Source organism: Phoenix dactylifera, chromosome 6 (assembly GCF_009389715.1).
Source record: "Phoenix dactylifera cultivar Barhee BC4 chromosome 6, palm_55x_up_171113_PBpolish2nd_filt_p, whole genome shotgun sequence".
In the NCBI taxonomy this organism is placed as follows: domain Eukaryota; kingdom Viridiplantae; phylum Streptophyta; class Magnoliopsida; order Arecales; family Arecaceae; genus Phoenix; species Phoenix dactylifera.
Window position 1 is genome coordinate 12,525,797 of NC_052397.1, and position 26,773 is coordinate 12,552,569.

The following is a 26,773-nucleotide window of genomic DNA, read 5'->3' on the forward strand; positions in this document are numbered from 1 at the left end:
TTAACATCTCTAAAATCAACAGCTCTTATTTTTCATCCCAATTGTGCAAATGTTACCATCCGTTACAAAAAAACCAATCACAGGCAGCTTGCACCAAAAAGTTACCAAATAGTATTAAAACTCAACCATATGATAACCAAGACATCAATGAATCACTAATACCATTTGGATATTCACTGGCCAGCCAGAAGAGTAGAACATTTCTTCCATCACCATGCTAAAGATTCTCTAATGGAGCAACTGATTGAATTCAAGAGCAACTAGTGCCATACCGTGGGTGTAAAAAAATTCAAATACTGAAAAGAAATTGATAGTGATGTACGCTTGTGTGCTAATTGTCTATGCCACAATTCATCTTCCAACTTCCTTTCAATTTTTACGCTGGACAATCCCATTCTCGAACAAGTACTCCACGAATTCATCAATAAGGTAGGGCCATGCACCCTCTGCATCATAGTTGGATAACTGAGGATCGATTGTCTGCATAGAACAAGAAAGAAATTAAAAAATTATATATATGCTCAAGTGCCCAAGCAAGCAGAAGATTTTTCAGGTTACAGGGTAGAAAAGCTCCCTTTTGTGAGCATGCTACTGCATTATTTCATTTGAAATGAGATAAATTACAAGGAATATAGATCTTGTTATAGAACATGATTCTAAAAGGGGATAAAAATCAAATGTAATAAAATTAGCAAAATAAAATAAGAAAAAACAATACATAAACTTAATCTTAGATGCAAGTCCAACCAGCACATAAAATTGAAAACAGAACAAGAAAATCATGTATGTGCACATGAATAAATAAAAATATTTTACATGCTTTATACACATGCAACTAGGTTCAAAGGCTTACTTTTGGTTTCAGTTTTGATCTAAGTTTCCAGTTTTAGCAGTTCCATTACAGTTTTAGCAGTTTCCGAAAATTATTCAGAATTTTTACAACCAATAAATATATTAAACAAAATATATTGCATTCATTTGTTAAACACCTACAGGCATATGAGTTCGCTGTACCGGTCAGTACCGAGCGTACCGTACCCGTACCGATGGATACCGGTATCGGTATACCAATATCGGTACGGTCGGTACCGAGCGTACCGTACCATACCGACACTCGGTACGCCTATACTAGTGCGGCACCGGTACGGGGTTCGGGACCGGTACGGGGAACCTTGGGCATATCCATATCAATCATAAACTACATATGGATGTGAAGTTGATGACAACTATTGTCATATTATGCATCAGGTACCAACACGTAAGTTTATGAAAAAGAATACAATTAGATATGACTCTTCTCTTTGCCTATAAAGTTTAGCTACAGTAACAAACCCAGAGTATCCTAGAGTTTCTATCTGCATGGATTGCCCTTGAGTTTACAGAAATACAATTTAATAACAGACTTGAAACAATAATATGCAACAAATATTTCGCATGTACCTTAGCAAATTCCAATAGCTGGGACCAAGTGTCCCTTGAGATTGCCTTATTATGCCTCACCTGAATCAGAAAGTAAAAATCAAATAAGTTGCCATAAAGAATTAGATGAAGAAAGTAAAAAATGCATCCAGAAAGATCAAGTGCAAAGGAAAGTGCAGCAAAAGCATGCAGCAGCATCAGACAGATAAATGCAATCTACATGGAACCAACCCAAGAAATAAGTACTAAATCAAGTAAAAAAGTCATATATCAAAATAGGTAAGTTATTACAACTTAAATATAAGGCAGAAATGTGATGCAATTAAATTTTGTTGCCGCAACAGAAATTTGATTAAAGAAAGCATGAAGCAAAAATTATTAAATAGAAAAGGTAAAAGTACTACTTGTAAGAACTGGCACCAATGGTCAACCAAGGGCCAATGCTTTTCAGCAAACAGTAACTGCCACATGCCAATCGCCGTATCCAAAGCCAGAGATTTTTGACCCTGCAAATATCACAACACCAACAATATTTCCAGTAAAAAATGATGGTGAAATCAGAAACTAGGGTCAAGATTAACGGAGGAAGTTAAGCAATGGAAATTCTTCACTTCAGTTGATGCCATCATTTGTGACTCGTCACAGTTTGTTCTGTACTTCATATGTAAAATTTATTACCTCTTACTAAGTGATTGAATTACAGTTCTAACTTATTAAGGAGCACTACATTTCCCCAATTAGATATGAGATTAATTTCGAGTTTTCCCCCAAAAAAAATTAAGAGCCACCAAAAATATGATCAAGACAGAAATGACATAAAATCATTAGTCATTTAGTGAACTTTAACTGCATCAGTAGGTGGCAGAAACAAGGTTGATCAAGGACCTTACAGAGGCAAAACAGATTATAATGGAAAGAAACTAATTCATACCTGATCTTTTGCCCAACCAAATGCAAAGTTGTAGATCTCACGAAATTTATCTGGATGACAGAGAACAAAGCAAACATCAGTTTGATGAAAAAATACTTTTCCACCTAAGTAATTCATTTTGCAACATAAAGCTATCTTAAATATGGAAAAGATTCAACACGTGCCAAAAACACATTTTCATCAACATGTACTATATGGTTTCTTTTTCTATTTTTAAATTTTAACTAACATTTAAGCACATTTCAATGAAGTAAATACTGGATCACTTCCCAGTGATATAGAAACACATACTTTCATCTTTAAGCTCAGCATGCAGTGATGGTAATTTTTCGCGAAATTTTTCAATTGAATCTACCCTGCAAAAAAAATGATTCAATTTTAGCTGTATCCTTTATCGCTTTAATAAAAAAAATCATTTGAATATAAAAAGTGGGGGAAAAATCTATCAGTAAAGAGTAAAATCTCACCCAAGTGATTGTAATCCACTTATAAACTCCTGCCGAGAGAACTCACACATTGTAGCAGCCTTCATATGCCAAGATACAACCAACTGTTGCAAACACAGAAACCCAAGTCATGCAGCACCTTTGCAGCAGGTAATGTCAAGGTGACTCCCGTAAAATTTTAAAGCAAATATTATGTGAACTGCAACCTTCACACATTGGCAAAGTTTGCTGTCCAGAAGAAGCTTCCATGTATATTAGGTTAGTAATTAATTATTATTATTTCGCATCAGCAATATCTGATTGAACACAACTTATCCCATTGTCAAGCTAAAATCTACTTCAACTGTCAAGCTTAGTCACATGCAGGTGATTAGCTTCATGAATTAAAATCCAATCTGAGATTGATTAAAAAAGGTTACATGAAGAACACTACTTCTGATGCCGATCATTTTTGAATTGTTCCCAACGAAAGCAACTTTGGGAAAGAGAAGAACCTGCCATGAAACTTGGAAAACTGATTGGCAGAGCAAAGCTACTTTACTGAATAACCCAGTCTAGACAAATACAACCAGGGAGAAAACCTTCAAAGTTCCTACAGACTTATGCATGTACACAGGACAATTATAAATAACAAATTGCAATCATCTTTCGCATATAAAATAACTCTCTAAGCAAGGCCAAAACTTAATCCTCATATTCAATCCTCTTATTCCGTTAGACAACTGCATAGCAAAACTTCCAGATCCTACTTAAAATCCAAATACCCATTCATGGTTATAAAGAATTCCTTTAGAAATTTAATATGCCTCGAAACATTACCACATTAATGTAAAGGTAAAGGAGTCCAATATAAAAATCATTTATAATCTCGTCTAAGAATAGCATAATTTACTCAAAGAAAGGTGTTACTGGTACTAGAAATGTACGCACCATAACAATATCTTGAGGATCCACCTGCAAGAGCCAAATGAAAAGAACAGTATGTCACTAGATATAGGAGGAATTTATAAAAAGGAATGAAATAAATACATAGAACTTCTAACAGTAGGCTTCAAGAAATCAAATATGCATACATGGTGCATTGGTTATATCATGATATTCTGTACCTTAGTGAGTTATTTGGTTCACAAATATTTAACTACTAGAGGTAAGTGAGATTAATACATAAATACCGAACTGTTATAACATCAAATTCTGTACCTTAGTGAGTTTTTTGGTTCACAAATATCTAACTAGAGGTAAAGTGAAATATTGCTTCACATAGTTTGTCTTGATGGTTTCACTTTGTCATATTCAGCTAGAAGGTGGAACCAGGAGTATTCCAACTAATAGCACATGTACAATAGCTCTTGCAATTATAGTCACTAAGGTTAGCCAAACCAGGCCAAATCGACTGGTTCTAGATGTACCGAACCGGATCAGTCGGTTACCAGCATGATTCCAGCTTTTGGTTGGGAATATAAAGCTCGACCCACCCCATTCGTATTGTCTCTCCCCCATTTCAAAACCCTAATCCCCGAAGCCGTCCATCCCTTACTGGTTCGACGACGACGACGACAAGATCCCCAACCAGGTAAGTCTCTCTCTCCCCCTCCCCCCTCGGTCCCTATCGTCGAATCCGAAGCTCCCCCATGACGGCTCGGCTTCTTCCTTCCCTCTCCCTCTCCCTCCTCTCTTCCTCTCTCTCCTTATCCCTCTCCCACTCCCTCTCTATCTCTCTCTGCTTCGATACACGCCCCGGAACGGCACAGTACAGATCCATACCATACAAAACTGGTCACTAGCCAATACGACCTTTGGTATCTGTCCAGTGAACCTTGATGATCACCAAATGTAATGATTACAAACTAACCAAGATAACATTAGAAATCTATCAACATAACTAGAAATTTGGCACCTCCATTATCTAGCTTTCTAGGTGCGTGCACTCGGGACATTGTGTGTGTGCATGCATACAAAGAATGATCTTTCATCTATTAAGAACATGAACATCAAGATAACAACTACAATTTTCTTCACAAAAGGTGAATAGGCTCATCCACTAGACTTCATAGCAAGGTACGTGGAACCGACCGAACCGACATACCGGTGGAGACCGATACCGGCTCAAAAAAAAAGAAAAAAAATGCGCGGACGCTAAGGTACGCGGTACCGACTGTACCGACGTACCGGTAGGCATCGGTACCGGTACGGTACCAAACCAAACCGAGCCGAACCGGTACTGTACCGATGGGGCTAAAAGCCAAAAAAAAATTTGGAGCCGGTACGGACTGGTCGGTACAGGTCGGTACGCATCGGTATCCGTCGGTACGGTTCGGTACCGAAATATGTAGCTGTACCATACCGGTAGGATCCGGTACCGGTATGTACCGGCCGGTACCGACCCGTACCGATCGGTACGGCAGACCATGGCGGACGCGTTATGCTACGGAGTGGCATGAAAAGCCCACACGGGGCAACACGTGGGCTCGCTGCCCCGCACGTGGACGCGCGATTCCCACCGCATGGAACACGCACGGGCACGAGTCGGGGACGTGTTTCCCCACTCGTGCCCGCGCCCCTGTGTGCGGGCGCGCTCCCTGCGGCCTCTCTTTTTCTTCTTTTTTTTCCCTTCTCTTCTTCTTCCCAACCGACCGGTTCAGCAGACCTTGCTTCACAGTATTAAATTATACTGAGATTTCAAAAAATCTGATTTTTCTTTTCCTGCAAAAAGGAAGCTGTGTTGACTTGGAAACATCTCCAAACATAGTTTACTGTCATTCTGCTATGTCTTGGAGGGATGCACCAATATTTGTCTTCATTACCAAATGTAATTTTACATGCCCATCCAGCTAATTTACACCCACAGCTAACTTGATGTCAGGCAAAAGTTTTAACCTACAGTTCATATGCATTGTACGGGGAACACGGAGGAGAAAGAATTAACAAAGTAATGCAAATTTAAGATAAACCATGGAGAAGACAGAAACCATGACATAACCTAGAGGTTCAAATGTAGGATAGAAGAAAGAGATAGAGAGAGAGGAAGAAGAAGAAGAAGAAGAAGAGGAGAGGGCGGGAGAGAAGAGCAACTTGAAAATCTGTATTCTCAATAATGCAAACCGTGCTCTCAATTAACATAGTAGTGGGTTTATAAAAACATCCCAAAATCCTAATAAGATAATCCCTGAAGTCCACATGAAAATTAAATTCTAGGATCCCTAAAAAATAAAAATTCTCCAATTTCTATATTTATGCATAACATAAGTGCATTCCTTTTGAATGGACGGTCCTCCATCACACTCCCCATTTGGAAAAAACTTGATTCTGGATTAGTTGACTGCAAGTACCACTGGAGAAGCTCAGGATCTAAGGCACAAAACTTATCCTCTGTAACCAAAGAAGCATCAGATGAAGGACGGCCTTTCCGTTGGAAAAGATAATGAAGCCACCATCAAAAGAAGTAACAACCTCATCATTCAAAATTGTCTCAATCTCATCTCTCTGCTCAGGGAAATGTGGCACCTTAGGAACTACAGTGTGTGTAGAAATGCTAGATGCCAAAGCAAGAGGCTCAAAGGTACTTGACGTCGAAGCACCTAAGACACATCCCGACCGCATGGGTCACGAGTTTTGGATGCACGAAACACAGATCCTGGCTACATGGTCCCGAGTCTAGTACGTATGAGTCAACTAGATTTTGATGATTAGTTATTTTTCTATCTCACTTAGAAAGGTTTGATGTTAGTTAATTGTACATAGTTTGATTTTTGTAAACTTTCTCTTTGATAACTTTTGATGTTATTAGGAAAGTTAGTTGTCAGGATTCTTCGAGTTAGAAGAAGACTTGAAAAAAGCCCCTTTGTGCTGCTTATAAAACCCCACTGAGGCTCCTTTTATAATCACACTAGAAATACTTAAGATCCTTGAGTTATTGATTAGTGAGAATTCTTTTGTGGGAATTGTTCTTGCCTTCTCTCTATTCTCTCCTCCCTTGTGGTGGATTCAAAGGATTTGCGGTGGGCATGTAAGTGATTTGCCAAAGTGGTATTTGCGGCCTTGGAAGAGAGTGATTTGCCCCCGCTCCTCTCTTTCCTTCTCCTTCTCTCCCTCCGACAGCTTTTCATTTCGGTTGCCAGAACCATCCCAGTCCATTGCCAATACGGCTCAGTACTCCTCGAACCACCCGATTCTAGACGGTTCCACCGACTATGTTCAGGACTATTTTTTTCTTTGGCTTTTGCACTTTGCAGTAGCATTCTCCTCTAAAAAAACAAGTGGAAACCACAAATATTATCCACAAGCATCTCGGCACTCCCAATCAGAAATCCACTCAAATTTCCTTTACATACATAGATAAGATCCATTTACAATAAGAGGTCTTCCAAAGGAGCAATGCATAAATCTACAATCATGCATTCAATTTCTAATTCAAACTTCCTGTTTTCTAACAGCAAATTCTGAACATGTTGCTGGTTTCAAATGCTCTATTTTGACTAAAGAAGAAAACTAAAAGGGAGAGTCCTCAAAAAAAGAAATATCCATCTGGGTATACAATTCTATTCTTGCAGATTTCCTTATCTGTTCTTTCCCTATTTTTCTACTTTCTTCATATAGAAGATACTCTTTCTTGTACCAAGCAATAACATTTTAATACTCTCTCTCTCTCTCTCTCTCTCTCTCTCTCTCTCTCTCTCTCTCTCTCTCTCTATATATATATATATATATATATATATATATATATATATATGCCTTATGACTGGTGAGTTATGATTATTGTTCTGCGTACTTGCTTTGTATTCATAAAATTCATCAAAATATCTCAAACAAAATATCAAACTTGTGGGCATTTATCCCATAAAAAAAGCTCATCATTTTGGTATTGCTTTGTTAAGATTTTCAGGGTGGGAAGAGGGAACCAAGAATTACTATATAACCAAAACTTGTACAATATTTAGAAAACGTAAAACAATTGACAAAGGTATAAATAAATTGGTGCAGAAAGTGAAAACATGGTAAGAAAAGGACATAAAATGAGAACACAAGAAAATACAACCAACAAAAAACTCACCTGCAAGTCATTGCAAAGAAGAGATATACCATCAACCATGATCATATCAACATAAGGGTCTGCAAAAATCAAAGAAGTTTTCTAGAATTATAATCCAAAGAATAATAAACTTGGCCGACTGAATTGAGCAATTAGGGGCAGGGGGTGTCGAGTAGGAGTGAACTCTAGAATAGTGACCATGATAGTTCCCATAATCACCAAACACCTGTAATGTTAAATCTCCAGATCATCACTCTGACCAGCACCTTAATAATTTAATGAAGCTGATAGTTCTGTTGGTTTTTTTCAGATTTCAATCTGCCCATGCAAAATTTCAACTACTAAAAGAGAACAATGACGATGATGAAACAAAATCATATTGCCGAGACCATTTCTACCAGTAGAACAACTTTATCAATCATACAGCACTAACAAAGGCGAAGCGATCAATAAAAAAAGAACAATAGACTTCAAGAACAAGTTACCAAAAAGGTATTCAACCATCTTAGAGCCCAAACATTTCCTTCCTCAATTTCATCCGAAATGCATGATGAACAAACAGCAAGTCACAAAGAAACAGGAAGTTCGCCCTAGATAAATTACCAAAAATTCACTACTCTATAGCATCACTCCTTACTAGGGAAGCAACAAATTATCTCTTAACCATTAAGAAAAGTTAAGCAGATATCTGTACCAGACATAACTCATTTACCATGCCTGAAAAAACATGATAGTGCTCCCTATTTCTGACTAAATTGCTTCCAGTCAGGGCAACTTCAAATGATTATGAAGTAGAAGAAAGTTAAGGAGGTACTAAACAGAAGGTAGTGGAAAAATAGTGGGTCATACAGAAAAGGATTGAATGGTGATTCCTTCTTTAACAGGATATCTTGAAAAAGGCAAATTGGAAACTATCAAATATCAAGGTGGCTGACATAGTACTCCACGACTAATGTAACTAAGCCCCTTTATGGATGCTTGATTATCTTAAATCCGCAATATCTCCCATCACATGTCTGAGTTGATAGGTTGAGAATACTAACAAAGTGATGAAATGAAGGAATCTAAATCCACCGTCCCTGTAATTTCAAAATGCCAAAAACAATTTAAAGGGTGATTTCTAATTTCCCAAAAATTATGGGATTTGGAGTCACCTTCTCCTATTAATTTGTCCAACTTCAGCATCATTTCATTTCCTATCTTAGTCCATCACTATAATGTCGAGACATCACAAAGGCATTATGTTTGGGAGTCCAAATATGTTATGAAAAAAGGCAGAAATCCAGGATTCAAATGGGTACTTTCTGCATCAAGACAACTCAGCAGCAATCAATTCCAAAGATTTCTGATACCAGGGGAATCAAGTGCATGCATTAAAATGTCTCTGAAATAGCAGTCAATCATACAACATTAGACAGAATGGTGGTTCAAGATTAATAGAACAGTGTTGATCGTCAAGATAACTCCACAATCAACAAGCTATATAACAGCCAAATATCACAAAATCTGGCATATACCATGCATGTAAATAAATAAGGATCATTTATATATTCAAAGACATTTGTTGCTCCCATTTCACCTATGCAACTTAAGTGCAAATGCGAAAACAAACACTTGATAGGCCACAGACCATAACCAGGAGAGATTTACAAATTAATTATAAGAATTTGAACACACTGTAGTTTGACTCACATGAAGATTATAAAATAAGACTAAAATTATTCTATAAAAGATTCAACTAGCAAATTGACATACACGTGTGCTCTCCATCATCGCATGCCACCAGCGAAGCTAGTAAAAGTTAAAGTAGTCTTTCAACATCATGACAATAAGTCAATAATCACATGGCATCCAGCCACCAAATACTAGGCCCAAAACAAGATAGCTGGTCACACTGTCAACCAGGCACATCTCATCCCAAAACCTACATAGTGGCACCTGTTGAAGAATAAAGTAGTGACTAAGCTATAAAAAAAGGTTGGACATTATTGTCTCCTTTATCACATGGAAAAGCTGTGAAGACCTTCAAGATGAGCCCACAATAACATCTTATAAGATCAATGTTATGCTTCATATAGTTTAAGGCTGGTTTTAAACCCGAGTGGGATTGGGAGTGTCCCTACCATCCTGTCTTGTTCCTATGAGAAAACAGAAATTGGGACAGGGAAGGACCCCAAAACCCACCTATGCAGGGTGAAATCACTCTAAGGCTGGGAGGAAGAGAGAAAGAAGAAAGCAACAAAGGAAGAAAGGAAGAAAGGAAAGAAAGAAAAAGAAAAAAAAGAAAGGAACGAAGGAACAAAGAAAAAAGGAAAGAAGAAAAAGTGAAGGAAAGGATGGAAACAAGGAAGAAAGCAAAGAAAGAAGAAGAAAAATAAAAGAAAGGAAGGAAAGAAGAAGAAAAAAAGAGAAGGAAGAAGAGAAAGAAAGTAAGGAAAGAAAAAATGGAAGGGCAAAAGAAGAAAAAAAAGAAAGGAAGGAAATAAGGAAGACAGTAAAGAAAGAAGAAAAAGAAAGAAAGAAAGAAAGAAAATGAAAGAAAGGGGAAAATAAAGGATGGGCAGTACCTATACTGGTGCTCAACCGGGATGGCTGCCAAGATGAGGCGGGATGTGGGACATTCCATTCCACGTTCAAACCGAGACACCGCCATCCCCCAGGGTTTAAAAACTTGGTTTTAAGTAAAAGAATTCATAATGGACCAGCAAATGCAAGCTAAGCGTCCCATCTGCTCATATACTAGATATTAATGTCATCGGCAGAGGAACAGAAGCAATGAGTGAATAATGTAATCATCGAGAAAAAAGTATGATTTGGAAGGAGCAGAAGATTCAATTCTTGGATTATCAATCTGGTATATATTATGAATGGTGGTTGTCAAGACATTGGAGATGGGATAAACAAATAGGCATATTTTATGTCCCTCTCGGTGAAGCATGGCTGACGCCATAACTTTAGAGGAGAGAGCATTTTGTTTACATGTTCACAGTGATAAGTGAGGCTTGAAGTTGCATTACATGAATGAATGTGTCCTGTTTTACATAAACGTTATGATTGACTATGGGGAGAGAAAACAAAAAGGTTGGGGTGGGGGGTGGGGGGGGGGGGGGGGTGGGGGGTGGGGGGTGGTTAAGTTTGATAGAATCTCATCACATTTAGTTGACACACCACCCTTAAGAGTTAACAAGTTAGAGAGTGTGTGTGTGTGTGTGGGGGGGGGGGGGGGGGGGGGGGGTGGTTGGTGGTTAAGTTTGATAGAATCTCATCACATTTAGTTGACACACCACCCTTAAGAGTTAACAAGTTAGAGAGAAAAAGAGAGCATAAAAGTTGACAAAACTCCAAACACTGATGCAGCTATATAAACAATCAAAATGAAAGTTGAGCGTACATTGTAGTTGTGACATCATGTAATAAATTTATTTAAAGGGGATGACTTTAACGAAACATCAAAATACAAAGTTTAGATCATGACCCTTTTTGCATGTGTAGCAATTAGAGTTTGTATTATAAAAGAAACTCCACCCGAGACAAGTTCATCTCAATAGCATCAGAGACATATCATCATTATCATGCAAACCTTTTATTATCAAATTGGATCTGACTATTCTAAGCCTAGAAAACTTCTTAAAAAGTGAAAAGAATTTAACAACGAACCATCAACCTAAGCTCAATCCCTTAAGATTCTAAGAATCAATGGTAAATCTTGGGAAAGGCAATTTTAGACAAGAAAGAGACCTACTGTCAAACCTAGCTGGCCCGTGGATGAGTACCCAGAGCTACCTTGTTTGTTGCAGTCTAATTTCATGCAACCTTGGAGTAAGCCACTAATATTTCCCTATATTTTGAGATGTTATTGATGAAGAGATGACAAGGTTTGGTTTTCTCTGAGGATTTGTGTAATCTACAAAACACAGAATGTACTAAGTCCAAATGAGAAACATATTCCTATGAGACATGCATAGCACAATGAAAGATACAATCACACTCCAGTTTAAGATATCTTCTAGTGAACCTGCAAATTGCCACCATCACTCTGGTCCTCATAGACTACTAATCTTTTCCTCTCATATCTTAAGATCAAGTGCCTATAAGCTTCTTACAAAGAGAAATTCATACTTTAATTCAGACATCGTCACGTATTCTTTTCTAAGGCATATACTACATAAACTTCTTGAAATCATCATAGTATTTTACAAGTTTTATCCAAGTTCCTCAATTTTGTTACAATTTGATGGAAATGTATATGAAAAAGCAATTGTAAGATATGTAGTGAGTTCCTGTTAATCTATTAATTGCTTGAACCAATGGTGCATGCAATATAGTTCCTTTTTAGTACCCTCATCAAACTTGGAATATTCCCAGCTTCTACAGGAATTTTCTCTGAAACTTCATGTGATTATCAAATAAATCAGAAGTCTTAACTTGCAGCTACAACAATTTTTTTTATATAAAAAAGTCTCAGTCAATGTCTGATGTCTGTATTCCTCTGATACTTCTCTGTTATCGAATCCCAAACACTTGACCTGCATTCATTGTAACTTGGAAAGCTAACTATCGATGTTCGCTCTAATTAATCATAAATCCTAACATTATAACCCTGATTAAAGATTGTAAACAAGTAATTCATGGAAGTATTTGATGCAGGACTAAATTGTATCACATCCATAGACTGAATTTTGCTAATTTAAATTCCTTTAATTGGAGGCTTTAGATTTGAAATCATTAGGGTTTTTTTTTGAAGTCCAATAATACCCAAACAAGGTTGTACCATAAGATTTTTAAGCCCATAATTTTTGGAGGTCAAGAAACAGTCAATTTAGGTAAGTTAAGAAGTTGGTTATTTTTCATGCCAGCGTAGGTGTAGATAGTGATGCTACAGTACCTGTGAGATGTTAGGGTCGGTAGGTAGTTTGTTTTGGAAATTTTATTAGGGATTTGTTTTTATCTTTCTAAACAATCCCAAAAGGATTAAAATTCATTAACTTGTGGATCAACTCTGTAAGTTTGTAAAGAGAGTGGAGAAAAGACATTCTTTGTGCTCTTCGCTCTCACTCGCTCTTCCCCCTCCTATAACTCTAATTCTCTCCTTGTCCTACATCAATTTGGTATCAAAGCCAAAGAATCCTACCTTTTCTTCCTTCTTCTTCTTGATCTTATTTATATTTACTTCTTATTTTCTTTTTGTTTTATAATAATCATGAATGAGGACTTGAGTTTCAGAATTGGTGATCTTAATGAGCAGGTCAAATATGAGATCTTTTGCTAGATGGACAACAAGTTGGCATCTATCAATAATGATGTGATGTCGATGCAGGTTAAATTGCAAGCAATTGCAGTGGCTTTAGGTGTTGAAAAGCTCCCTGAGATCGAGTTACCAATCATGAATCTTAAATATGACAAAGCCAAAGAACTAATGTGTGAAGAGCCTAAGATTGAAGTTATCATGTGAAGAGTCTATGAGGATCCATCATGCAGCAATACCACCATCTAGGACTTGTTAATTGAAAATCCGTTAGTTGATGATCCGTTAGACTTCTCAAAGGCAAAAGATCAAAATAATGAAAATCCATGTGAGGAGCATATATAGCAAGATCAAGTAAGTAAGATAAAATCAAAGATCAAAATCAAGCCATATGAAGATCCATTCCTTACTGATTTGCTTGATTCCTTGAAGATCGCCATCAAACGAATGATCCATGCCATGTTTCTTGTAAAACAATGGACATCAAACAAAAAATGAATGATCTTATTGCAAGAGAAGTTTATGTGGGCCCCCATGATCAAATCAAAGAGGCTCGATGGAGGATCAAGCTTTTGGAGAAAGAACTCGGGGACAAGAGCCGCATAGCTAAAGTGAATAATGCGAGACATAATTGCATCACATTCGATAGCCTGAAATTTGCTGATTTAAAGTTCTTTAATTGTAGGCTTTAGATCGAAATCATTAGAGTTTTTTAAAGTCTAATAATACCCACTCAAAAACATATCACAAGATCTTTAAGTCCATATCCAGGAGTTAATTTAGCTAAGTTTAGGGGTCGGTTACTGTTTACATGACTATAGAGTGAAAAGTGATGCTACAGTACCCATGAGTTGTTAGGGGTCAATAAGTTGTTTGTTTTACAAATTTATATCAGCTATCTTTGTAAAGAGTCTCAAGAGGATTAAGTTGTATGTTTTAGAAATTTATTAGTCATCTTTGTAAAGAGTCCAAAGAGGATTAAATTCATTAACTTGTTGATTGAGCTTGTGAGTTTATAACAGGGGTCTAGAAAAGGACTTGTATGTTATTTCTTTTAAAAAAATGAATAGACAGGTTGAGCCAAGTTCGGTCATCTTACTTCCTCTCTCTATCGCTCTCTCACTCAATCTTCCTCTCCTCTCTAAAACTCTAATTCTCCTATTGTCATACACAAGATCCGCAATACCAAAACCGGCACCCATGCTAGTAGTCCAGCGGAACGGTATGATACACTCCCATGCCACGCCGTTCCAACATGAATCGATAGGAAAACTGGAACGAGAGGGGGAGAGGGAGAAGGAGAGAGGAAGAGAGAGGGAAGCAGGGGGAGGGAGGGAGAGGGAGAGGGAGGGAGAGGGAGAGAGTGCAAGAAGGCGACGGAGAGGGGGAGAGAGAGAGAGAGAGAGGCAGAGGGAAGGGGAGAGGGGGAAGGAAAGAGAGGAAAATAGAGAGAGAGGGTGAGGGAGAGAGAGGGAGAGGGCAGCAGTGAGCAAGGGTTGCCGAAATAGGGCCGAGGGCAAAGCCCTCTCTCCCTCCATGCGTCGGAACAGGGACGGAGCCTCTATTTCGAAAGGAAACCGGTGCTTTGGTCCCATTTTATATTTTTAAATGGCTGAAGCCCCTATTTCGAAACCCCTGTTCCAATGCATGGAGGAGAGAGGGCTTTGAAAGCCCTCTCCCACCCCCCCCCCCCACCCCCTCTCCCTTAGCCCTATTTCAGCAGCCCTCGGTCACCGCCTCGCTCTCCCTCTCTTTCCCTCCATTCCTCTCCCTCTCTCTCTCTTTTCCTTTCTTTCCTTCTCCCTCTCCCCCTCCTTCGCCATTTTCTCGATTTGAAGCCAGGAATCATCCCAGTCCGCCACCGGTATAGCTTAATGCACCCTGAACCGGGCGGTTCGGAATGGTTCCACTATCCTAGGTCCTACATCAGTATTGACTAATAAAATCCTAAACCCTAAATCAAATAAAACAGTCCATGCATTACACCTTCTATCATAAGAAACAATACTAAAGCTATCTCATATTAAGCATTGTTAAGAAGCAGGGGTGGCCTAACATGGTTCTAAGATAAACACATAATAGCCGCATAGATCTTACTTACATGACATTCTGTTTTGTCATGCAAATGGTATTATATAGAACCTATCAAGTTATCATGCATCACACTATATCACACAACGCATGCTCATAGTTTTAAATGATAGTATTGGATAAAATTTCTTCCCTTCTTTACTTCTGAATGGTGTTATATATAATCAAGGAAGTTTATCATGCATGAGAGTATATCAAGTGGTGCATACTAATTGTTTTAAATGCTAATATTCGAAACAGTTTCTTCCTTTTGTTATTTCCAACTATGAAATAAATACCTAATGCAATACACATACTATTTACTCATTTAAAGTATGGGAGATGAGGCCTGAAATATGGCATTCCAGAAAACACAGTAACCCTGAATACAAATAACAAATGACGTAGCACCTCAAAATGCTCATACAAATACCCTGACCTATAAAACCCCTAAGACAAACTTGTTTACATGCTTTAATCTTCGAACCATCAAACCATAAACATGTGTCAAATGGGATTTGATTTCTTAGGGTGCCTATAAATGTACAAAGTCGAAGCTAGGAAAGCAAGTGTTCAGGAGCACAAGACTTGAACTTATTAAAATTTCCAAAGCTTGATAAGTTGATGTCAATGGTACACTTCTATGCAAATATACAAACTGATGTCAACACGTAAATTATCAAAAAATAAATAGCTTAAGAGCTTATCCAAAGGCAAAAGCATAAGCATTAGTCCAACAATTTATTTCAATGGTAAGAACTTTACAATAGAACTAAGAAGAGAGAATGAAAAGTTTGAGCAAATCAACCCTCTATATTGTCACCATATTACAATCCAGCTATTTATGGATTAGAGGAATTCTAAGGAGCACTTACAGAATGTAATATTTCTTCAAAGCTGGGATACTATAAGTCACATAACTTGCCTTTGTATCTATTGTATAGCTCTTCAAGACGTCTAGAATCTGTCACTGCTCTAATTTGTGGCTGGCTATAGAAAAAGTCAAAAGCCCCCTCTAGATGCCAATCACTGGCTTTCAAAGACTGAAGAGCAACCTTCTCACTGCACCATTCCAAAAGCATGACTTAGAATATCTTAATGCACAGAAAACAACAATTGTTGCACAACATTAACAAACTGATAGCTGAAATTAACTAAATATTCAACACATTCTGGTCATGCACAGGATGCAAAATACATAACTAAGGAATTGGAAATTTGAAATTAAGAATGACTTTAGCATCAGTTCAGAAAAGGGAGAAGATTTTTAATGGACTATAATGATGGAGGGCTCATATAAAAGCTTCAAGCAGGAATGGCATTTCTCGTGGGGGGGATCAAACCCTACATGGTATACAAAATAGGTAAGAGAGAGAATAAAGAACATACAAACAAATATTTCAGTGAAGAGGCAAAGTTTGATTAGGTATTAGAAAATGTTGTAATAAATAATCCCATAAATAATCAAACTAGGAGGATTTTCAGGCAAAACTAAGATCAAACAAAATGTTATAATAAAAATAGCCATAGCAATGCAAACACGGAATAAGGTCATCAACATGATGGAGATGAAGGTGGGTAGAGTGAGGCACAAAATAGCAAAAGGAAAATCTGAATAAGACAAATGGGTCTCTAACATAACAGAGGCAAGAGAGAGGAGTTCTATAAAAATCAGAAGGTTCTTTGCTTGAAGCAATTCAAGGGAAGCCATCCTTCAACAATCTAGCGACTGTGAGAGATAGGGCATCCAAAGGTAGAAGCAAGGGGAGCTGGGGTGACCCATGCCGGCCCAGGGCCCCTCCACCTCCAAAAGAAAAAGCTCTCTAAATACTCTGAATAACCACTAAAACCTAACCATTCTCCCCCCGGCCCCTTGCCCCACCCCAAAACCCACCTCACCCCAAAATCTAGCAGAAGAACACCTATACTCACAAGAACGACATGTTAGACCTAATTATGTCAATGAAAACAATAGTAGTTATCTCATACTTTTAGACATCCAGATTGGCATGATATTATTATTCATAAAAAGAGGAAATGTTCACCATTTAGTATTTGACTTAATATCATCATATTGGAAAACTGAGATTCCTGTCAAATTAAGAAGTTCAATGGAAATAATAGAAAAGCCAAATCTGGTGAGATGCCCGACTATGTCTCGCCATATATCTCCCAAAGCCCATTTATATTCTCCATCCTCTTTCACAACCTAATTCTCCTCTCCCATACAGATGATTCACTTCTCCACTTCAACTTGACAATGGTCAGATCACCGCATATATTACTTTCTTTTTCCCATGCCATGATAGTTGCAAATAAAATAACATTATGTGTAACTACTTGGATCCATATTTGTTAGTGCAATAAAATTATTTCTTGTTTCAAGAGGCGTTGCACAATTCCAGTGTTTGATGCAATAATGATAATGACTAGCTAATCTACTATCACGAAGTAACTGCACAGATGCACTGACTTCATTCCCAAGTGGACTCCACATTTACTATTTCTTTCTAAATTGCTCTCTTTCCATGAGCACAAGTGTTCAACACTCCATCGTGTGTCCCATGGCATTTCCCCCTCCACAGCCCATGTGCATTTGCATTAAACTTTTGGGGGTTCAACTCAATCCCTCGGTTCGAAGACACCCTTTTACACATGGACCTTTCCTTTAATTAGAGAGTTAATCTGAGATGCACATAATTAACTGGTTCGAGAGAAGTGGAAATTTGAAAAACATAACAATAACAAAGTACTCAAGGGCGACGTGCCTACAAATGTTTCTTCATGTTTGTTCAGAAACATCGCTCCTCTATAGGGGCTCGTGCCATGTAATATGCATCTTACCTTACTACTCATGTAGTAGTTGACCATCCACCAAATTGTGTACTTGCACATGCTACAGTTCTAGTCATGGTATGCGGTACCGCGCCGAACTTCTTGGTTGGGGGTGGGAGGAAATTGTGCGGTACCGCCTAGTTCAGGGCGGGAGGGAACCATGCCAATTCCCTCCCACAAAATGAAAAATGCATTGAACCAATACGAACTGCTCCAAACCGTTCCCCCCCACAAAATGAAAAACGCACCGAATCGGTGCGAACCGCTCCAAACCGAGCAGTTCAAAGTGGAACTAGTACGAACCGCACGATTCACACCAGTTCGGTCTGGTTTTGCCCCCCTCTCCTCCAATAATTGAAGAGAGCAGGTGTGAGAAGCTCACATTGCTCATCACGCCTCCTCACTTCAATTTTCTCCAAAAAATTCCTATGAAAATCAAAAATTAACAATGATTTCAATAATAAAACGCAAGATTCAAGCTTCTTTCAAGATATTCCCGCTCTCCCCCTCTCTATTTCTTCTGTTTTTTTCTTTTTTAGGCTAAAACCAACAAAAAAATGAAAAATGAAGATCATGCTAAAAGTTTTGATTTTAGCATGATTTCATGATATGTTGTAGATTTATGAATGATCTACACAAGAACACTAAAATCCTTAATTTTTGTTAAATCTATTATTTTTAAATTAAAAAATTAAAAAATTAGATAAAATAAAAATTAAAAGCTTGTTTAAGGGCATGCAAGCTACTCTTAATCTAAATTTGGTATCTATTAATTCAAGTTTGGGCGCAATCATAGTCTAGGCCCGAATTCAAAAGAAAACATATTTTTCATCATAGCAAAATTTTATTATTTTTTAATAATTAATAAACTATCATATACTTGATAAACATGCAAGAATGAATCCACTGAAGAGAAAGAAAGATCTAAAGCATGACATTAGTTGAGATCATGGGCAGATGATCTCAAGTTGGCACGATTGGAGCTGCAACTAGAATAGCATAAAGTTTAAGAAAAGAGGGGTAATCAGATTGAAACAGCACTTGGTTGGTAGTTATCCCAATGAATATATGTACCAAAAATGCCCACAGAAGATCCGGCAACTAATGAAGACATACTTTATTGATTTTAAAGCAGCAAAGGAGGGTTGCCTAAAAACGGACGGACGTGGACCGTCGAACAGCAAAGCCACCTTCCTATCATTCAAGAGAGTTAAAGGAGGCCTTTGTTCCAGATGACGAGGCATGAATCCAAGCTACCATTTGGACGAAATTGGATGATCAGTAATAGCAGGACAAAGTGGCTAGGCATAGGGTTCGATTTGGGCCCCCATAATATAAGTCCAACTCTGATTCTGAAACTGACAGAGCAGATCCAAAGTTCAGGAAGACCTCAGTCAGAAAAGTCGTCATTAGAAATGATGGTCGTATTGCATCTATGTTAAGAGCTTTTTGCAGTAGGAAGAAGTCCTCTAGAAAGATTCAACTAAGAGCCACTATCTATGATCTAGATGCACATGCCTTCTCTAATAGAAATTCAAAATTGTAGAAGATTGACACCATGTTGAAAAAAGATAAGAAGGATATGTTATGAATTAGTGCATCGTGATTCTGCTTCAGCCACATCCAGTCGAATGCAGTGAGCAATGTGTACTATAGATCTGTCATTTTCTCTATATAGGATGCTGATCTAAATATGAATCCTCCAAAACTGAAGGACATCTATGGTGAGCTCCTTGACAACAACAAGGAGTTACAGAAGTGCATTGCCTCGTATAAAAGCAAATGGCCCACATGTGGATTAATGGTGATATTTGATGATTGAATCGGTCCTACTGAGCAGAACACCATTAAGAGGAGCATCATCAACTTTCTGACATATTATGGCACGAAGACTTTCTTGCAACAATCAATTGATTCTTTCAATCAGGTACATGATGCCATACAGATTAATAGAGCATGTGATTGATCAGGTAGGAGAAGAGAATGTCGTGCAAGTCATCAATGATAACTAGCCACAATATAAAGGCACTGAGGAGATCATGATAGAAAAGCGGCTACATATTTTCTGAGCCTCATGGATTGCACGTTGTATCAATCTCATGTTAATGGAGATTGAAAAAATTCGTAGAATACAGCAGACAGTAGAGGCAGCCCAGTCCATCACCAGATTTATTTAGAACCACACATAGATCCTATCACTGACAAAGAGGTACACACAAGAAAAATCTTGAGATCAGTTGTTATACAGTTTGCTACTAACTATATTGCACTTGATAGCCTCTTTGAGAAGAAATCAGAATTGCATCAAATGTTTGTCAATGCTAAGTGAGGTGAGTAGATTTGCAAGAGTCGACACTAAATAAAGCCATGTGGAGAGCTTGATGACAAGACAGGCAACAAACAAAAAGATAGTGAACAAGTCATTATATAAAGTGTTTTGAGCTGTGGATAGTGAGAGATACCCCCAAACGAGCTTTCTGTATCATATGGAGAGGGCAAAGAAGCAGATCATAGAAGCAGATCCGAAGCATTTTCAGGAGTGCATCGATATCATTGAGCAAAGTGGAGTTACCAGATGGGTAGAAAATTGCATTTAGTAAGCAAGAACATTAAAAATTTGACTACTCCTGTACTTGTAAATATTTGACTAAAATAATTGCAAATTCTATTGGTAACTTATTATCTGAACCTGAGGTTCCAGTGCAACGCATCTAGGATCGATACAAATAAGAAACTTCTGATCGCCCTATGCAATATTTTTCAAATAAGATGGAGCTTGATCAAGAAGTCACGGCTCTATGTCTGCAAGAAGTTAACTTAAGTGGCATGCGTAAATTAAGTCAATTCAAGTCTTCAAACATTAACATATTATAACACATCTCTTTTCCATATGTGAAAATATTTAGGAGGGGCACTGACAGCTTTGGAGCCTCGACAGCCATGGAAAGTAAGAAAACTATAAATCGAAGTATATTAGATATCAACGATAACTATTACTTGGTGTTATATAATTACTAATATGATACTATCTTATATATAATTTTCTTCAATGCTTTTGTAGCTGAATGATAGGTTCATTTTGGTCTGTCAACGAGAAATCTTAAACAACTAGCCATTCGAATTCTCTCTCAGATGGTCTTCTCGAGTAGCTACGAGCGCAATTGGTTCATTCTCATCCTCATCCACAGCAAGCAAAGAAACCATCTAAGACAGAGGCACCTCAATGACTTCGTATATATCCACTACAATCTAAGATTAAGGCTCAAGTGTATTCGAAAAGAAGAGCTGAAATATACAGATCCGATCCATAATGATTTTATTTTGGATGAGGATGATCCCATGATCTAATAGCTTGTAGGCCAGTAGTAGAAAACAGAACTTAATAGGCCTAGGTCGCCTCCACGATCGACCAGTTTTATAGCCAGCGAGGCTAAGACTAGGATGAATGCAAAACAATGGGCAGAACATAGCATTCCACGCACGCGTTCAGCCGATCAGCCATTGCCATAAGGGTCAGTGGGAGCCGATCATTACATAACTCCATGTCCAAGATATCCTTCTAAAGATGTGACTAAGAGATGCTTAAACGAGATCACCATGTTACCCAATTTACTCAATCAGGATGGCGCGATCAATCCTCCTAGCATAACCAGGCAAAAAGAGGCATGAAGAGAAAGCAAAGAGCTGCTCGACACAACTTGAAGGAAAAAGCAAAGCCAGTTGCAATTTCGATGGAGAGAGTGGAGTCAGTTCACTTAAACTCAGAACCAGAAAGAGCAACAGAGATAATTCTAATGATGATGGATCTAGTGGCCAAACATAGTGGAAGACATGAGATCATTGTTTATAAGATAGCCACAAGATAGTCTTCAATTCATCTGTAAGTCCCAATTTATACATGCCACACAAAAACCACGATGCATGATCTAGTAAAGCCCACAAGAAATGATTGCATAACTTTGAGAACGATCAAAAGGACATGATGCAGCTACAATTGACCTCGCAGGTGAAGTAGAATCTATAGATGTATCAGATTCTGAATCATACATTGGATCTTATTATCTACAATCACGGACAGCCTATGACCCATACGGATATGAATATGGTGCGTCTGAGACATTGTCTTTCTATAACTACTATCCTATACAACCTGAAACACCTTACAAATCAGATTTTGCTACTGGCATATTCGAATGAACCCCTTCACAACTGTATTATCAAACAAATGATATTTTCCATAACTAGAGCTTCAGCGAGAGATCCAAGACCAGCTATAATCCGGGGCAGCGCGTACCTTATAAGTTCAGTGTACAAGACTACAACGCCATGTAAGAAGAGTAGACTGATGTGCCTCCTGAGTATGTAAATGATCCCAACATCTACGAGAGATATCAATACTCCATCAGATTTTAGATGACGAAATATATATTATACATTAAATATATTTAATTGATTGTATGTTTTGTATTTCACAATTTTTTTTACAAATATACTACTACATCTACTTTAATTGCATTTCATGATATATTTAGGATCTATTTAGGATCAAGAAGCAGCATTTAACATGTACCTAATGATAAAAACATCAAGGATGTTAACCCTAATAAAAACATCAAGAGACATCGAGAAACACCAAATTAAAGTTAAAATCATTCAAAAAATAAAAAAATTTGACATTTCATTAAATGTTAAAAAATTAAAAAAAAAGAAAACAGGCATGCTGGTTTGATGACCGGCATGCCATGGCATATCGTTTGTCGATATTGTACCGTAACATACCGAATCGATGGCTGACCGGCATTGGTACCAGTACTGATTCAACCAACCTTGGTTTTAATACATATTTAGTTTAACTATTCCGCAAAGGAATGAGCATATGGAATTAATGTGTCAAAATAAAAGTCTAGGGTAATTCAATGCTTGGAATTTGATAATAGCTCAGACACACATTTATGGCTTTTTTTAATGGAATGACATATCTTGTAAGTTTTAGAAGTTGGGACTTGCATGGTTGTTAATAAGTTCTAAAGCCATGCAAGTGGAAGAACCATGAAAAAGTTATTCAAGATCCACTGAACTAGTACTAGGGCTTGTAACCAGTACGATACGGTATGGATCCATACCATTCCGTTCTGGGACATACCGAAACAATAAGAGGGAGAGAAAGCACCACGGTATGGAACCGTACCATTCCGTTCTGGGACATACCGAAACAATAAGAGGGAGAGAAAGCACCTTCCATCCAAGTTCCAAGCACCTTCCATCCAATTTCCAAGCACTTCCAATGCCTCGACACTGCCCTCCTAGCCAAGCAATGAAGGATGAGGGTCTCGGGATCTCGCTTTCCCCGTTCATGGCATCCGCAGTCCGCCATACCAACTATAGCAGCCAAGCAATGAAGATAAGGGGGCGCCGCAAGGTCGTGTTGGGCTTCAGGGGGGAGAGAGGCAAAGAGGGAAAGTTGGAGAGAGAGAACTGAAGAGGGGGAGAGGATCTTCTTCTAGGGTTTCAATAGGAGGGTTTTTTTTTGGGGGGGGGGATTGGGATGCGTGATGAGGCTCAGAATGAATCTTGAGAGCATTTAAAAAACCAAACAAAGGGTCTCAGGGTCTTTTAGAATACTGAGCAAGGCTGAACCGACCCTCCAGCCATTCCGGTTCTTGACCGATTCGGCGCAATACAGCCTGAACTGCCAAGTCCTGGTCAATTCAGCCTTCCTTAGTTGTGAGTAAAGAGAAAAGAGAGTCTATCGAGATAGGATCTTCGATTTATGACTAAACATAAGAGATAGTTGTGCGATGCATATGATAGTGTAAATGCAAGGCTATAATTAAAGAGGATAGGGAGTCAAGAATATCCAATTAAAGAGAGGAGAGAGAATCTACTGAGATAGAACGTGTGAACTATTTGATACATATCATTAAAGCTAAAAGATAAAGAAACAACGGAAGAGGAAGTAAATATGTTTCCTTTTTTATTGTTAGTTAACATGATTCTTTTTTTTAATGTACGAGGCATGTGAGGAAACAATGTGGAGGCCAAGGACAACGGGAGCGATTGTGTTTCTCTTTTTTTTTTTCTTTCTTTTTTCGGCATGGGGATTGCAAGATAAGGTGAGGCATCAAAGCCAGCCCCAACCCTTAAGAATTATATACAATAGATCAAATTTGTCATATCTAGAGTGCTTTTAATACGAACTGTTACAGTACATGAAACCTCGATTGTGTTGAAAATATATCCAGATTCAAAACACCAATCAATTGCAACCGACATATATTACATCCATTATAATACTAATATGTAACTATTTTGGCCACTGTTGTCTGATGATATCCTACATTGAAGAGTTTAAACACAAAAGAAATAGTATTTTAAAATGAATTCCTCAAAAAAAAATCATTTTACTGAGCAATTTAAATCAAAAAATAAATTTATAATTAATTTATAATATTTTTGTATCAAAATTATAATAAACGATGATAATTTGAGACCATCACTATTATAAACCCATAGAAAAATTGTTATAATCATGTCAATACATTGTCCTTAGCAACTCATGCGCCCTCGCACCCCCCCCCCCAAAAAAAAAAAGAAAGGGGAAAAAGTTAGAATTCCAATTCCTTCCCGGACAGCATCAGAGATTAACATAGCTGCAGTTGAATGGATGGTTAATAGATGATAAATTAAGCATTCATATTTTGTTCACCCACAGATTATGAATTTGACGATCAAGAAATCAGTGGAATGATTGAGTTTGCATTTTATGCCCAAATTATGTATATGCCTAAAGTCTTCTCATTCTTCCCCTACCTCCGTTCCTTCTGTTTCATTGTGAGAGACAGGATGCAAGTACCGTAAAATGGTTGCAAGGTTATCCAATTTATGTAATTTTTATGTAGAGTAGGTACTATTTTCATGTTCAATCTTCATTAATGAATTCACGAAGAATATGATAACACTCCCATAAATAAATAGCCTATAATGATGTCAAAAGAACCCAACTACAACAAACCTAGTTGATCCCAACATATCCGGACCCATTAGCAAAGTTCAAGAAAAAAGGTAAGACTGAGGAAGTTTGACAACATGCATTAATTAAATATTAGGAAGTATACCTGGTTCCAGTTATTGTCATAAACTGCTGAACTTTGTCACGATGTCCTCTTCCCAATTTATGCTGTCGACAGTACATACAAATTTATTGAGAAGAAGTAAGACCTCACTCAAGTTAAAAGAGCTAGCCAAAATTAAAAATTTCTTTTTCAATTGTTAGAGACAGAGTTCAAGCCTGCAGCATAGTTCACAGCAAGAATATTTACAACCATGAGATCCAACATAGTTCACCCAAAAATAAATAAATAAATAACCAAGACATTAATGAAATGAAGGCGCACAAGTAACTCAGCAGCCAATACATGTTCTTTAGATTTCAATTTTTCTTGAAATAGCTTCAAATTGATGAAATGAATTCCTCTTATGCATTTGGCTTGAAGATTTTAACTATCGAAAACCCCAAAACTTACTGCAAATAAGAAATCTTTGACTGCACAGAAAACCTCTCGCCTTTTATTGTTTCACAAAGAATTTATAATCCAGAAGTATATACATAACTTTGTACTATTCATGGGTATAAAATATATACATAAATCTCCCTCATCCCATCAACTTAAGCTTTTGGGACAAGCGGTGATTTTAATATGGGATCGGAGTAGAGATCCTGAGTTCGAACCCTGTCTCCGCACTTTGTAACCTCATGATTAAAAATTTCACATGTTGAGCTCACCCATTAAAGAAAAGTCCGGCCCACATGTGAGGAAGTGTAAGAAAATATAAAATATATAAATAAATCTACCTCATCTACCTTTTAGGACATGTGGTGATTTCAACAATGGGTATCTCAAAAAATTCGCATTAGGAAGACGATTTATATATATGACCATTTATATAAATCAACAAAGGAGGAATTCCCAAGCAATAACACTGCTTGAAAGGAAAAATAATACAAACAATATAGATAAAAGAGGAAAGAAAAAACCTTCTTGAGAATAAAGAAAAATGGGAAAAAGAATCACAGCCATGAAATGGGAATCTCTGACCAAGAACTGAACGAGAGATCGATTATAGAGTGGAAAAATCACACGATACTAACCATGTTGAGTTCGTCGAGGAAGCCCTAGAAATCCGAAAAGGAATCGTTCGAGAAGGCGTCCGAGAGAGGAGAATTAGGGTTCGGAGATATCTTCCTTCCTCTCTCTCCACCCCCCTTTTCTTTCTTCCTCTCCGCGCCCCACTCACTTGGCCCCGAACCAGCGTCTCGAAGGGAGAGTGGAGTTATTTCCGCCTCAATACATAAAATGCCCTAATTTTTCCTTTATTACCAAGGCATTTAATTCCATTTTTTGTAATATATAGGCAAAAGGGGGGCTATTTCGTAAAATGGATCGTGAGAGGACGGCGACGGAATAGTTGGAGCGGTACTTGGGGCGAAATACCAGGTGCGCTCCGCCCGTTGATGTCTGATGAGAAGCTGTCCTCGCGGCCGTTGATTCAAGAACGGACGGTTTCAAATAGATGGGTCCGAGGGGCTGCGTTCTATGGGCCCGGAGACGAGCTATGCCTATGGATGATGCTCATTTTGGATGTAGCACTACGTTACGCCTAATTCCATGGTTGGAATCATGGACATGACGCGTAGGATGGGACCCTCCCGTCATATCGTGTGGCGCCCTTGGCAAACGCTGGGGACGGACCCTTCATAAGCATACCTTAAGATAGAAACAAAGTTCGTCAAAATACAA

At 38.0% G+C, this 26,773-nt stretch overlaps 1 protein-coding gene and 1 long non-coding RNA gene across 5 annotated transcripts; one reads left to right on the plus strand and one right to left on the minus strand.

Annotated features, from left to right (window-relative positions):
• LOC103715917 (DCN1-like protein 2) lies at positions 1-26,306 on the minus strand. 4 transcript variants are annotated; one of them, XM_008803713.3, is made up of 11 exons: positions 26,125-26,306; positions 25,091-25,152; positions 16,066-16,202; positions 7,847-7,905; positions 3,727-3,750; positions 2,818-2,900; positions 2,642-2,706; positions 2,351-2,400; positions 1,824-1,925; positions 1,441-1,500; positions 1-480 (listed from the first exon to the last, which is right to left on the minus strand). In XM_008803713.3, exons 1-11 carry the CDS (start codon positions 26,125-26,127, stop codon positions 370-372), a joined length of 756 nt encoding a protein of 251 aa, XP_008801935.2. In that variant the 5' UTR covers positions 26,128-26,306; the 3' UTR covers positions 1-369. The 4 variants fall into 4 exon arrangements, with proteins under 4 accessions (XP_008801935.2, XP_026663828.2, XP_026663829.2 ...); XM_026808027.2 differs by lacking the exons at positions 25,091-25,152; positions 26,125-26,306 and adding exons at positions 22,270-22,354; positions 23,184-23,408; XM_026808028.2 differs by lacking the exons at positions 25,091-25,152; positions 26,125-26,306 and adding exons at positions 22,270-22,354; positions 23,211-23,406.
• Positions 10,923-13,425, plus strand: LOC120111071. The gene is made up of 2 exons (XR_005512203.1): positions 10,923-11,022; positions 11,138-13,425. It is a non-coding gene; the product is annotated as an uncharacterized LOC120111071 (long non-coding RNA).
• Positions 26,307-26,773: the final 467 nt, after the last annotated feature.

Excerpts from the sequence above, each read along its gene's own strand:
- LOC103715917 (XM_026808027.2), bottom strand. The coding sequence starts at position 23,349 with ATGGCGGACTGCGGATGCCATGAACGGGGAAAGCGAGATCCCGAGACC. Across the intron at positions 2,901-3,726 it reads ATCCTCAAGATATTGTTATG|TTGGTTGTATCTTGGCATAT; the intron begins GTGCGTACATTT and ends TGTTTGCAACAG. Across the intron at positions 1,501-1,823 it reads ATTGGTGCCAGTTCTTACAA|GTGAGGCATAATAAGGCAAT; the intron begins GTAGTACTTTTA and ends TTTCTGATTCAG.